General features: G+C 49.8%; 1 protein-coding gene across 9 annotated transcripts in view; it reads left to right on the forward strand.

The window, feature by feature from the left end:
• The window catches only part of FCHSD1 (FCH and double SH3 domains 1), a 21588-nt gene continuing 8595 nt past the window's right edge, over positions 1 to 12993 (forward strand). For 4 of the 9 annotated variants that reach the window (XR_009464375.1, XR_009464374.1, XM_059733335.1 and 1 more), the window contains exons 1-8: positions 1 to 111; positions 592 to 689; positions 1304 to 1349; positions 8061 to 8134; positions 10570 to 10714; positions 11015 to 11151; positions 11475 to 11538; positions 12145 to 12273. Coding sequence is in view for 7 of the 9 variants with exons in the window: in XM_059733335.1 (XP_059589318.1) it covers positions 91 to 111; positions 592 to 689; positions 1304 to 1349; positions 8061 to 8134; positions 10570 to 10714; positions 11015 to 11151; positions 11475 to 11538; positions 12145 to 12273 (714 nt within the window). In the remaining 2 variants the exon portion in view is untranslated. The other 5 variants (XM_019487041.2, XM_006276994.4, XM_059733336.1 and 2 more) reach the window with 4 other exon arrangements.

Raw genomic sequence — 12993 nt, forward strand, 5'->3', positions numbered from 1 at the left:
CCGCGCGGAGGAGCAGGCGGGGCGGATCCCTGCAGTTCCGGGCTCCTAAGGCCTCGGACGCGGCCGTGGGGCGCTGCGCGGAGCGAGGACATGCAGCCGCCCCCGCGCAAGGTGAGCGCGGCCCGGCGCCGAGCCCTGGCCCCGCCGCGCTGCCACAGGTTGCTGCGGGAGGCTGGGGCAGGCGGGGCTGCTCCGAGATGGCGCGGGCTCCCCCTGCCTCGCGGGAGCGCTCGGGCTGGGCTGCTCGGCTCGCTCCCGCCCCCGGGGCCGTGGCTGTGCCGCGGGCTGCGTGGGGAGGGCGAGGCCGGAGCCGCACGACCCTGCGAGCCTCCCCGCGTGCCAGGAGATGGTTGGTTTGCACAGCGGGAGCCACCCGGTGTCCGTGCCCCCGGCCCTGCCCTTCCTCCCCGGGTCGCTGCTCTTGCGCCGCCCCAACCTGCGGCTCCTCTGCTATGATTGGGGCCAGACTCGGCGGTAGCTGGCGTCTGTCTGTTGCCGGAGCTGAGCAGTCTCCTGGTACTTGCCATCGGGGCCGGGAGGAGTGGTATGCTGAGGAAAAGCAGCTTCCTGATATACAGGTTCCTTTGGCAGGTGAAATTGAGCCAGGAGGTAAAAGTGCACTTTGCAGAGCAGCTGTCCTGCCTGCAGAACAAGCAACAACGGGACACGGAGCTCTTGGAGGACATTAGGTAAGGATACCAACTTGGCATTGGAGCAGTGTATCCCTGTCCAGTGAGCCTCCAGCCCTATCATCCTACTTGGACTTGTAGCTAAGACCTGCAGTCTCAGTCCACTCCTGGGCATATGCCTGATCCCATTCTCTGTGCATGGGAATGAGCAGAGGCTACACAGGCTTTCCTTAGGCTGCCTTGATAGGGTGCATCATCTTGTAAGCACCCATTTGTTCCTTGGTACCTTTGCTGAGACTATTGCTCAGTGTGTCCTAGTGCCAGTTGTGATGGTGGCTTGTGGACTAAATTGAGACTTGCCAGCTCATCCAACCTGTGGGCTATTGAGTAGCCATGATATGGTACCAACTTCCAGTCATTAGTGACTTTGAGTCTGTTGGTTTGGATGATTGGGAAATGAGAAGCACCATAAAGTATCGCCAGCCCTCCTGCAGGCCATCCTCAAGATGCACCTGTTGAAGTGAAATTGGGGTGCAGAGATCTTGGGCACTGTAAGATGAGCAAGCTGCAAAGGAGCTGTGTTGACAGATGATGCATGAGGCCTTCAGCACATCCTAGGGCACAGGCAATGCTGCATATACTCTTGTTGCTTTTATCATGTGTTCTCCCTGCAGGTCCTATAGCAAGCAGAGAGCTGCCATTGAAAGGGAGTATGGGCAGGTAAGATGAGGCAGCTGTATTGCTTTTCCTCATTACTGCTTTTTAGGAAGAGATTTTGCTGAGTTATTTCAAGTGAAAGTGTGAGCAATTTGAATCATAACATGGTAAAAGCAGACCTTGACAAAAGGACTTGAAGGGAGTATAAAAAGGCAAATTTTGGTCACCATCCTTAGTCATGACCCACTTATCATGGCTCAGAGCTCACAAGAACATCTCACTATTAAGAGGAGAACAGGAGCAGCCAGGCTCACCACCTTCAAATTAAAAGCCTTCCTGACTTTGGGATGCCCACAAAGCATCTTCCACAGCACAGTACCTCCTCTGGGTAGAAAAAAATAGCACAGTGGTAATCTACTTTTTCCAAGCTTTGGTTTGTTTGTACACCAGGGATGGAGAATCTGTCTGACTGTATGTGAGGAAAGGCCTCCACATGGCTGGAGTCCAGTCTGTTCTGAGTCCACTTCAAACAGAAGCTCAAGGTTGGGATTAGATGTCACGCTTTGTGAGAATAAAGCTACGTGACCCCCATCTTACAGGTTACCAAGTGCTTCAGTTCCCATATTTCACAAGGTGCCCCCTCAGCTGTAGTTTAGAGAATCTATCTAAATTGGCTGTGGTGGTTCTGGAGGGGAGGTGTCTTGCTTTACGTCAGCCAGACAGCAGTGTACTAGTCCCCCGTTCTTTATGTTAGTGAAGCTAATAAGGTGTGATGTCTCTCTCACCCAGAAGTGATATTTTCTCTGGTGTTAGCTGGTACTTGCTTGGGCTGCCAAGTCTGAGCTGTGTGATGTGCCACACTCTGGAAATCAAGTTGCTTGGCGCCTTGGAATGCAGAACTTCACTTTCTCTCTGCCAACCTCTCTCCCAGTAGACTTATACTTATTCCTCCCATTGCCGAAGGTCTGAACTCAGTCCTGGAGAGAGACTAGTTAAAAGTTAGTGTCACGAGACTGAGGAGTTCCCTCCCTTCCCTAAAAACAAAAGAAAGAAAGAAAATTGGCATTGGTGCCTTTATTTTTTCCTCTCCTGCCGCTTCTCCCTCCTGTCCAAGCAGTTTTGCTTCTGGTTAGCTTATGCATGAGGTTGTATCTTTTAGAAATAGTCATGTTCTTCCTCTCCTGCACAGGGGCATGTGGGGCCTTTCTGTTGGATTGCTTTCACCCCTGACGCTAGAGACCCAACCTGTTGATAGATTCAGCCACAATATCAAGAAAAGTTCTTTGCAGTAATTCAGTTTGTATGCCACTTCCACATCCAGGCTCAGTGAAGTGAAAAGGGCTATTTGTGGGACCAGCAGACTGTAGAGCGGGACCCAAATAGGAGCCCTTCATTCAGCAAAATCACAACCTTCCTCTCTGATAATGTATCCACCTTTTAATCTGGATTTCCCTCTCCTGTTTTGCCTCACCCTGATCAATCTCTTCCATCTGTAATAGAAATACAGGAATCATCATTCCTAGATTAAGGATGGAGGGAGAGGGATACAACAGCAACTGTCAAATATTTGAAAGGCTGCTATAAAGAGGTAGAACTGCCTTACTCTGAGGGCGGACCCTGCAGCAGAGAGGACTTAGGTTAAATTTCAGGAGGAAGACATTTCTGACAATAGGAGAACAGTGGAATAAGCTGCCCAGGGAAGTTGTGGGATCTCCTGCACTGGAGGCTTTCCGGAGACTCAACAGACATTTGTCTGGTCTGGGTAGGAGTAATGCATCCTGCATTGGTGCAGGGGGTTGGACTAGGTGATGTTTGAGTTCCCTTCCAACCTTATGATTCTGTTATTTCAAATACATCACGGGTCTGGCTCAGAACCCCTGATGTATACCTTGTTTATGCAGCGTTACCCCCAAAGAAGTAAATTACTGGCTGAGCCTGGCTAAGGCTGCTCATGCCTGGAGAATCCACAGCCTTGGTCAACAGACTGCCTTATAAAGTGCTAGTGGGATTTCCTGTGGACATCTCTGGAATGACTACAGCCCTTCTGATTGATGAGACTTTGGAACAGTGCCAGTTGGTGCAGTGTAAAAATAATGGGATTGCTGGTACTTCAGTGAGCAAACAAAACTTTTTTTTTTAAATTAACTTTTATTTTTTAAATAAAATGGAAATACATTTCTAAACAAGACATTATTTCATATTGAATGTTAATATAACATGTCAAAAGAAAATAATTCAGGTTTTTAAAAATGTTTTAAGGGGGTTTTTTGACTGAAACAGTTCTCTGAAATAAACACAAATTCACAAAATATTTCAAATATTTCACAAAATGTTGGCCTGTGCTTGTAATTTTAGCTGAAAAGTGTTATCTGCCTCTACTGCCCAATTCACTTGTTTCCCTCACTAGGTTTGTTGCACACCGTGGTCTTTTAAATACAAAATACTTCTTCTGAAATTACTTAAGCCATTTGCCTCAGAAACATCTGTAACAATGAGCCTGATAGGATAACAACCTTGTAGAGAAGCATTTGCTTTTATTAATTCAGAATATTAATCATTTAATTTCATTGCCCCCTTGTTCTTGGGTGACAAGAGCTTTTCACTGGCCCTTTTGAGTATTTCTGGTTGAAATTAAATTGCTTTAAATTGGCATGTTGTTTCTGCTTCAAAAGGCAGTAACACCAATCCATCACAAAATTAGTCCCCCCCGCCCCCCAGGAAAAAAACAAATATTGAGCCCAGAAGAGAGAGAGAACATGAGGCAACACAGAGATAAAGGTTTGAAAAGCTGAAAAGAGAATGCACACACCCCAAAGATCTGGACTAGTTGAGAGAAAAGTATGATTGAATTGGTCAGAGGAGAGTAAACTGTGGTGATCAGATGGATGCTTACTGAACAAGCCTGAAGCAGTAACTGCAGAAACTTGTGGGCTCAGGATTTAAAGCTAGGCTCAGACTTTCCAGGAAAGATGAGCAGGTACTGAGACTTTTTGAAAATCTCTCTCCTTTATAAGAGATGAGTCAACCACTGCGATGCCTGGGGAGTTGGTTTAGAGAGGAACAGGAAGCAAGAAGAGTGGTGGGTATACCAAGTAAGTAGTATTCCTGCTGCCTGGTCTCGTAAGAGAGAGCAAGTGTGAGCCAGCATACTGGCTCTGTGGGCTTCACGAGCTGGGGTATAAGAGGGAAAGGGGTGTAGACACCATGGGTACACTGGAAAAATGCTAATTAAAAAGGAAGCAGGAACTCCTTGTGGTGATGCGTGAGGACTGATGGAGACAGGCTTTCTACTAGTCCTATTTAAATGTACTTTGTGTAAGAAGGGGTGGAGATGGACAGGTAGAGGTGGCTGCATAGGAACAGAAGATTTTAAGTGTAGTGGAGGCTCTGCTAGCCAGCAACATGGCCAAGAGAGGAAGCACAGCAGGGCACCAGTCCTGGGAACATTCTAGGACAGATGTGCATGCAGGCTTCCTTCCTGAGAAGATATGCAAGCACCCCAGAAAGGAGGGGTCCATGCTTGCATATAATAGAGACAGAGTGCCCCCTTTTGAGAAACCCATATGTGTCTGGTAAAGGGTATGGTCCTGGGGACTCCCCAAAAGAACAGGGACCTGTATGTGCTTCTGGCAGTGGGCTGGGAACACAAAGGGGCCTGTGCATCCCTGTAGGGCATCCCCTCTCATTTCTTCCTTTTCCAAAGGACATGGTTGTTCCTGCCATCTCTCTCTGAAAGGCTCTAACCATCCTGTATCTGGGTCTGGACCTTTAATTTTGTGAGATGGGTGGCAAGCCAGGCACAGTGGTCAAGAGTCAGAGGTGCTGCCTCTTTGCCTTGTGGCATGAAATCCTTTCTCTCTTGTTGCCTACTTGCCCCTGATCTAATCTAACCTCATCTTCTCTCTCCTGGCTGCTGCTGGGTGCTAAGCAGATGTCTTCACTGAGCCACTCACACTGAAGTCTAGGTCTCTGTCCTGGGAGGGTACAGCTAACTCCTCACTGAGCAGTTCGTGAGTAACCAGCGCGGGTTGTCTGCTGTGTGTTGTGTTCCACCTGTCTCTCAATGCCATCTGCTGTGTATAATCCCATTACCTAGCTGGGTTTCTCCAGCCTTGATTAACCTAAATCACTCTGTTGTCAGCAAAGCTATCTGGCCTGCCAGGTTATTAATAGCCCAGACAGGACTCCAGGCAGCCTTTCTGTTGGATGTTCACTCGAGTCATGCTTATTATTCTCCACCAAGCTTGAAGTGGGAGGCAGGAATTTCCATACTCGCTCAGATTCCTCAGACCCTAAAATCTCTTACTCTTAGTCTTGGCTGCAGGAGCAGAATTTGGAAAATAGTAAATTAAATGGACAAGCTGTTTCAAAATTACTCTGGTCTCTGGAACATCACTGGCTTTTCAGCTTGTGCAGGAGCTCTCACCTCTCTCCTTTTATTTTTTCATTGCCTTTATGGATGCTAGTTGCCTTTCCAGTGCTGTTGTTTGGGCAGACTCTTGGCAGCAGCTCCATAGTAAAACCTATACTAGGAGGCTCCTGAGAATAGATGTTCCAATAACCACAAGATCTGGAACCCTTGTGAGCATTGAGGGTCATTGACCTGTACCCTTAGGCCTGTTTTAGGCTGCAGACATGCCAGTGGAATTCCTGTTCTACTGGCAAAACTTTATACCCACACCAAAGCTCTTCTGCAGTGGTGGGGCCCTCTTTCTGCCACAGAGTTGTACCATTTCTTGCCTAGTGGAGTAAGGTGCTTGCCACCAATTTGCAGAAAGCATGTGTAGTTTCTACCGTGGGTTCTGCTATGGTCCGTTCAGCAACTGATATCTTCCTAGGGTGCATTTCATGCTATGGCAGCACAGCTGCTGCAGTGGAGCCACACAGTATGCACACTGGCAAGCTTAACTAGAGTGATCTCTTTCGAGTCCAGCAGAGTCAGGCAGAGACTTCGGTGGTTCAGCTCTCTCCTGCTGTCTTCTCTGGTACTCTTTGCATGTGACCTCGTTGGATGAATGGATTCCATTCTGGAGGTGAGCATGCCAACCTTCCAGTAGGCTTACATGAATCATCTATTTATTGGGCTTTTTCTACATGGAAAGCTTGTATCACTTTGGGCATTTATACACATAGCTTTTGTCCTGCGATGCACCGGGGATCCACTGCTTCAGAGCAGACTCGATTAATCAAGTTGATATGAACTGCATTGCTCCGCATGCGTATAAGCGGCGAAATGCACATCAGCACACAAAAAATGGCAGCAGTGCACTTTTGAACTAAAACACTGTCTATGTGTTTTAGTTCAAAAGCATGCTGCTGCCGTTTTCTCAGCAGTGACACACATTTCACCACTTATACAACTGCAAGCGCTGCAGCACCAGGCACTTTTCAAAGCACCTGGTGCTGTGGTGCTTGCATGTGTAAAAGTGCCCTTTAACTTTAGTTAGGTTTTAAACTGATGTAATTATGTTGGTGCAATCCCTGTGTGGATGCTTTTGTTTACAGAGCAGACTACTTCAGTTATACTTAATCTTGCCCAATTCCACCTGAGTGACAAAGGAGTGGTTTACATCAGACTAAAAGCAACTGCGTGGGATGGGGAGGGGGTATGTAGCTTTTTCTACAATGGTTGAAATTCACAAATAGGGTTGAACCACAGTGATGAAAGTCACAGAGGTGCTAGGCTCTACCTGCTGGGACAGGCTGACCTGTCTGCCTCCCCAAAGGCCTCTCTGCCCAAACAAGTATCATCACCAAAGTCATGGTGCAGGATGCCAAACCTTTTGGCTCTGGGATGACACAGGCTTGACAAGGCCTATGTTTTAGAGTGGTACACACAAGTAAGATGCATCACTCCAGCAGCTCAGTTAAGGTATTTGGGAAAGTCCCTGGAAATTGTTAGGCAGACACGGAGCTGTGTTGTGGCTGCAGATGCTATGCTGCTGCGCTCTTTGTGGACTTCAGGGTTTCTTGTTTGTTTCTCTCACCTGACTTGGAGGCTGGCAATCTGCCCTGCCCTGAGGATGCTTCTAACTGCTTAAGGTGTGTGTGTGCGTGCATGCATGCATGCTCCAATTTGGCTGTAACCCATGTAGCTAGAATTTCTTCACATTTTATAGGTGCTTTCGTTTTTGCTTTCACCCATCTTGACTTGTTGCTAGCCTCTCTTCAGCTCGGATTGTCCTCTTACTTTGCCTCCATCTCTCTCTTCCAGGTCATCTTTGTAGGAGTCTATAACAGATTCAAAAGTGAGAAAGCCACACAATCACAATATGTTCTTGCCTATTTACTTACTGTCATACAGAGCACAGTATCCTAGATCTGGCTTCAGGGGGCTCCCAGCCCTTCCCAGCAGGAGGCACTGTAGGAAGAAGTGCAGTAGTGCTTGTTCCTCATTACTCCATTTCTCACCCCTCCCTGAAGGAGGCACTGGAAGGAAAGGGGTGTGGAGTGCCTAGGTCTGGGTGTGTACTATGCTGACTACCTGTAAAGCCATGATTAGTGCTGTCTTTGTATCCCTGCTATCTGGTATGGGGAATGACCTTGTGGTGCTTTTGGCAGCAATACAGTAGGAGGAGAGCTGTGGTCTCAGGGCCCTGAGACTGGGGAGCTGTTGAAATGAACCAGCAGGTTGAGGAGTTTGGTGTAGAAGCATGAGTCCTGTCAGGGAGCATCCCTCTGCCCTTGCTGTTCAGGATCTCTAGGTAGAGCCCTTGGTTGGGCAAAATAGATGAGGGGAGGTGCAGTGACAAGTGACCTCATATTTGTTTGCAGGCACTCCAGAGGCTGGCAAGTCAGTTCCTGAAGAGAGACTGGCAACGGGGCCGAAGTGAACTCGGCGACTCCAGGTGGGACAGCTGGCTAGGGAGCAGGCAGGTTGTGCTGGGCTGGCCTCTTGCTCTGTCACCATGAGGTGCTGTGGGCAAACTCTAGCCTTGGGGACAGTTCTCACAGTTCAGTCCTAGACTTCCCAGCTGGAGGCTCTGTAAAGAGCAGTTTAGGAGCACTGGCTGTTGGTGAGCTCCTGGCTACTCCAGCCCCAGCCTCTTCCAGCAGGGAGTGCTGGAGGGGGAAGCAGGAGCACTGTCTGTGGAGAGGTCCCAGATGGTTCAGGCTGAGAGTGGAGCTTTGGAGATCCCTGTCAGTTGCCCTTCTACGTCATTGACATTCTGACAGTGCCAAACACTGAGCAGTTTCCCCAAATCAGGAGGGGATGCCAGAGCTCACTGCCCTTGAAAATTTGACTACTTAAAGTTGCCTAAATGTGGACTTAACCACACTATAAACTGCATTTTTTTTTTAAATCCTGTCTGAGAAATTTTGAACAAACAGAAGGCAGAGTGGGCTGTAAAGGGAAGAGAGCACCATAGCCAGGGGAAATGGAGTGGACAGGTTTGCCCTGCTGTGGGGCTATAGAAATTAAGCCAGGCTGAGAAGTGGGTGTGTTATGGGCGAAGTGTACTGGATACCAGAGGAATTTCTGGGGTTTGTGTGCGTCTATATTGTGCTGTACCCAAGGAGTGTCAGGGAGAATTTGGCTAAGTCCCATGGGGTGTGGGAATGTCTGGGGCAGGGTGCCTATATCCTGGTTTAGGTCCCATGGTATACATGTACTGCTAAATAGTAGAAACCAGTATGAACTGGCTGTGGGACTCTCCTTGGATTCCCATACCCCAAGCCCATGCACTCAAAAGCTGCCATGTTCACCTCAGAGGCAGCACTTTCTGCAGAACAAGTGACATTGATGTAAGATCCTCTTATCCGCCACAGCCACTTTGGTGGTGAAACACAGCAAGGCTTAGTAGTGCACTCTGCACATGTGTGTACAGAATGCAGTGCGTGCACACTGTGTGAGCTTCCTCAAGCCCCGGGGTGAAATGTGCTCCCACCTAGTGGTGTCCAGAGTGAATTTCTTTCTTTTATACAGGGGGGGAGAAGAGAGGCAGGGGCATCTTTTGCTGTGAGAGGAGGGCAAGAGTTGACAAGCATAGATACAAGGAACTAGATTCATGCAACAGGAAAAGGCTCTAACACTGTAGTGTTTGTATTAGAGAGAGGCCTATGTAAGGACCAGCATTAAATGAACAGTGGGGGTGGTATAAGGAACAGGGAGAGCAGTCCCTTCCCTCTAGGACTTTAAACTGGGGACCGTTGTCCCCCTGTCTTGCAGCTCATGCAGTAAGCTGGGAGATAGAGGTGTTTACTGGACTAAGGATGGTGTGACTGCATCTCCCCCTGTGGTCATGAAAGGCAGCCAAACTCTGCGTACAGGGATCTGGAGAGTCAGGGCTTTGGCAGAAGGTGAGGAGGAGATAGGACAGAAGATGAAGGTACTGGGAAGAGGCAGTGCTTCAGAGATGGCACTGACCTGACTCACTAATGTAGTGTCTCTTGGAAGAGTAGGAAAAGCCAGTGGTAGAGGGATCAGCAAGATCATGCCATGAAGGCTGGGTGGAAACAAGAAATAGAGGTGAAGCAGTGGGTCCATGAGGCCAAACCGGTAAGGAAGAGGGAAAGTAAAAGGCCATGTTGGGGATGGATGGATTAGCCTAAAGATGTTGATCAGAGATGTGGGGAAGCTATGATGATCAGGAGCAGAGAGGCAATATGGCAAGTACCTGTAATCCAGGAGGATTGCTGCAACTGCCATTTGTAATATTAAGGGCTGTGCTGTGGATAAGAGAGTGAGGGGACACAAGAAAATCATTGTGCAAGGTTAGCCCTTGTCATTCTTCTGCACTGGCCCCTGAGAAGCAAGCCAGCATTATGCTGGGGGGTTGGGAGTGACTGCATGCTGTCTAACGGTACCGTTTTCCTGGGTCAGGCTTCTTAAGAGATGCCAAAGGACAGAATGAAGCCGTGATTGTGCTGCTTGTGTGGCTGACTCAGCTGTGGGCAGGATGGGGCTTGGCTTGGGAGCCTCAGGCCGATAGATGCATGAGACACTACTCAGTGGTCCTGACAGGCTGGGCCTTGAATACAGTGGAGCATAATGGCCCTGGATCAATGTAGGACTGCAAGCCTGGTAGATTAGGCTGAGAAGAGTAGCCATGGACTCTTTTTTTTTTAAGAGAAAAAGAACCCTTAGCCCTGTAGAGCCAAGGGATGCTTCCAGGTGTATGTACTGGGGGGAGGGCCTGGAGCAGGGCCAGCAGGGACGCAGGATGCATGGAAGGGGAAGAAAATAAAGGGCTCCATCTCCTGAAAGGGCCAGTGGGGAGCTGCTCTGAGGAGTGGAAGAGCAGGTGTCATCATGACTGCTTGTGGTGACCATTCCCTGCAGGAGTGTCTTTGCAGTCTGGAAGGGTGTGATTGACAGCACCATGTGCGTGGGGCAGGCCAGGGTCACAGCCTCAGAGATCTACCGCAGCATGGCTCTGGAGGTGGCCAAGACCACCCGCATGTCCAAGGAGCACCTGCTCAAAAAGGTACTTTCCCCAGGGGGTAGATGTCAGTCCTGCAAGGGATGGTGGGAACACCCCCAGTGGCTGTTGGTACAGGGGGCCCTTTGTGTCAGCCAAGAGTGTAGAGCTACCACTCGTGAGAAAGGGGGTAGGAGGGAGCTAGTGTTGATGGGGCTCATCCCTATTTTTGGCCACAGGAGGAGGAGGAAATGGGGAGGGTCATGTTGGCAGAAAGAGGCAAGAACACCACACTGCTGGAGGGGGAGGGAGAGCAGGATGAGGGTGAGGCTAGTGTGGGTGGGTTCATTCCCCTCTCTGCCTCAGAGCATGGAGCAGTTGCAGAAGGTGCAGGCAGAGTTCCTGGAGACTGTGAAGGAGGTTGACAAGTCCAAGAAGCAGTTTATGCATCTGCAGCGGGTCAGCGAGGTGGCCAAGGAGAAGGCAGCTGATGTGGAGGCCCGGTAAGCAGCTTCCACCAGTACTGCAGACCAGGGCAGGGTGATCCTAAAAGGAGACCCAGTAGAGGGTACACTACTGTGGCACCTTGTTCTGGAGGTGTTTGAAGGGTCTGTGCAGGCATGTGACCCCAAACCCTGTTTTCAAAAAGAGAGAATATCTTTTCCCTGGGGAGGGGGTGTGGCTGAGCTACAGTGGCAGAATGATCTGTGGGGGTAGGAGGGGGCTCCCTCGGGATAGGGCCAGCATCCCTGGTGTGGATGGATAGGCAGTGGGGAAAAGGGACTTGCCATGCTGAGGTAACAGATGCCTGTGTCCTTTTTTGCAGACTCCAGAAGAGTGACCATGGGATATTCCATACGAAAGGCAGTCTGCAGAAACTCAGCACCAAGGTCAGAGACTACGGTCCTCTACCTCCTAGCTTCCTAGCTTGTTTTGGGGATCCAGTGTGAGAAGGGCCTTCTGGATGCAGTGGGGTTCGGTAGAGTGACCATACATCCCATTTTCACTAGGCAGTCTAATATTAAATATATGCCCTGGGCATCCTGTTGGCTTGGTCAGATGACTGCTTTTTGTCCTACTGTCAATGGGAATGGGGTGGCAGAGGTACTCTCCAGTCAGGACATGCAAAAGGGGGATATCAGTCCTCTGGCATCCCACAGTGTTCTGCATTTCCCTCCCCCTGCTCTTTGGTGAGCTCAGGTGAGACTGGAGCTCAGATACAGTTGAACCTGCCAGAGGGGTTGGGGTTCAGAGAAGAGAAGAGAAGAAGCATGTTGGATACAAAGCTTGCTGGGGGAGCAGTATGCATGGAGCTGTGGGGAGGAAGTCCTTGCTGTGGCAGTTGTAGGGTTAGGAGTTGATTTTTGGCAGGCTGGCAGAGGAGATGGTAGCATCTGGAGCTGGTTTAGGCAGGGTGGGGGCATGGTTCTGTGGAGCATTGTTCCCTGCTTCTTTACCCAGGTGCTGCCTGCCTTCCTTTCCTCCCTCCCCTGCAGTTCTCTGGACAACTGGCACAAAATGCACAGCAGCTGGCAGCAGCACAGAATGAGTACCTGCTGACCCTGGGGGCTGCAAACGCCCACCTGGAGCACTACTACTGCACAGAGCTGCCCTCAGTCATGAAGGTGGGATCTCTGTGCTAGTTCCTCTCCTCAGATCAAGCAGAGCTGACCTGAGGTGCTCCAGGGCAGTGTGGGGGCCAGGGATGAGCTCCAATGGCTCATGAAAGCAGTGGGGGTTTGGCTGTCCTCAATCCTGGGTTCTGTTGCCAGCACTTGCCTGACTGCCTGTCTCTAGCTCTGAGCTATGAGTTCCTAAGGGAAGGGTGGCTCTGTGACAAATGTTCTTGCTCAACAGTGGTTCCCAGGAGCTGGCAGCAGGTGTCTCTGCTGTGACAGAATTGAGGGCCCTGGAGTTCAAAAGCAATCCCTTTTAGAAAGCACCTACAAACCCCTGGCTCTGGGAGACTGGATGCCTTAATGAGGCAAAGGCCCCTGTTTGTGCTTGGGCAAGGTCTGGTTACATCTCCTACATATGCAGCTGCTCCCTTGGCTCTGCCTGTGAGAACAGAGGGGTCTCAGCCAGCTCTGGAAGATTTGCCACTGCTTCCTTGTACTTGCACTGTGTACTACTGCACTCAGGGACCCTCCTCTGCTGTACATTTTGGGAACCATGAGCCTCTGCTCCCTGCCCTGGTGATTCAGGGAAGGGAGTGGAGAGTCCATGGTTACTGCTAATGGGGAGCCCCTGCTCCATGTCTCAGAGGGAGACTGAGAGATGCTATAGCTAGAGCAGCTGGGAAGTCCCTCAAATACTTGTGTGCCAGTGGTTGATGCACTGGGGAG

This window comes from Alligator mississippiensis, chromosome 9 (genome assembly GCF_030867095.1).
Source record: "Alligator mississippiensis isolate rAllMis1 chromosome 9, rAllMis1, whole genome shotgun sequence".
In the NCBI taxonomy this organism is placed as follows: domain Eukaryota; kingdom Metazoa; phylum Chordata; order Crocodylia; family Alligatoridae; genus Alligator; species Alligator mississippiensis.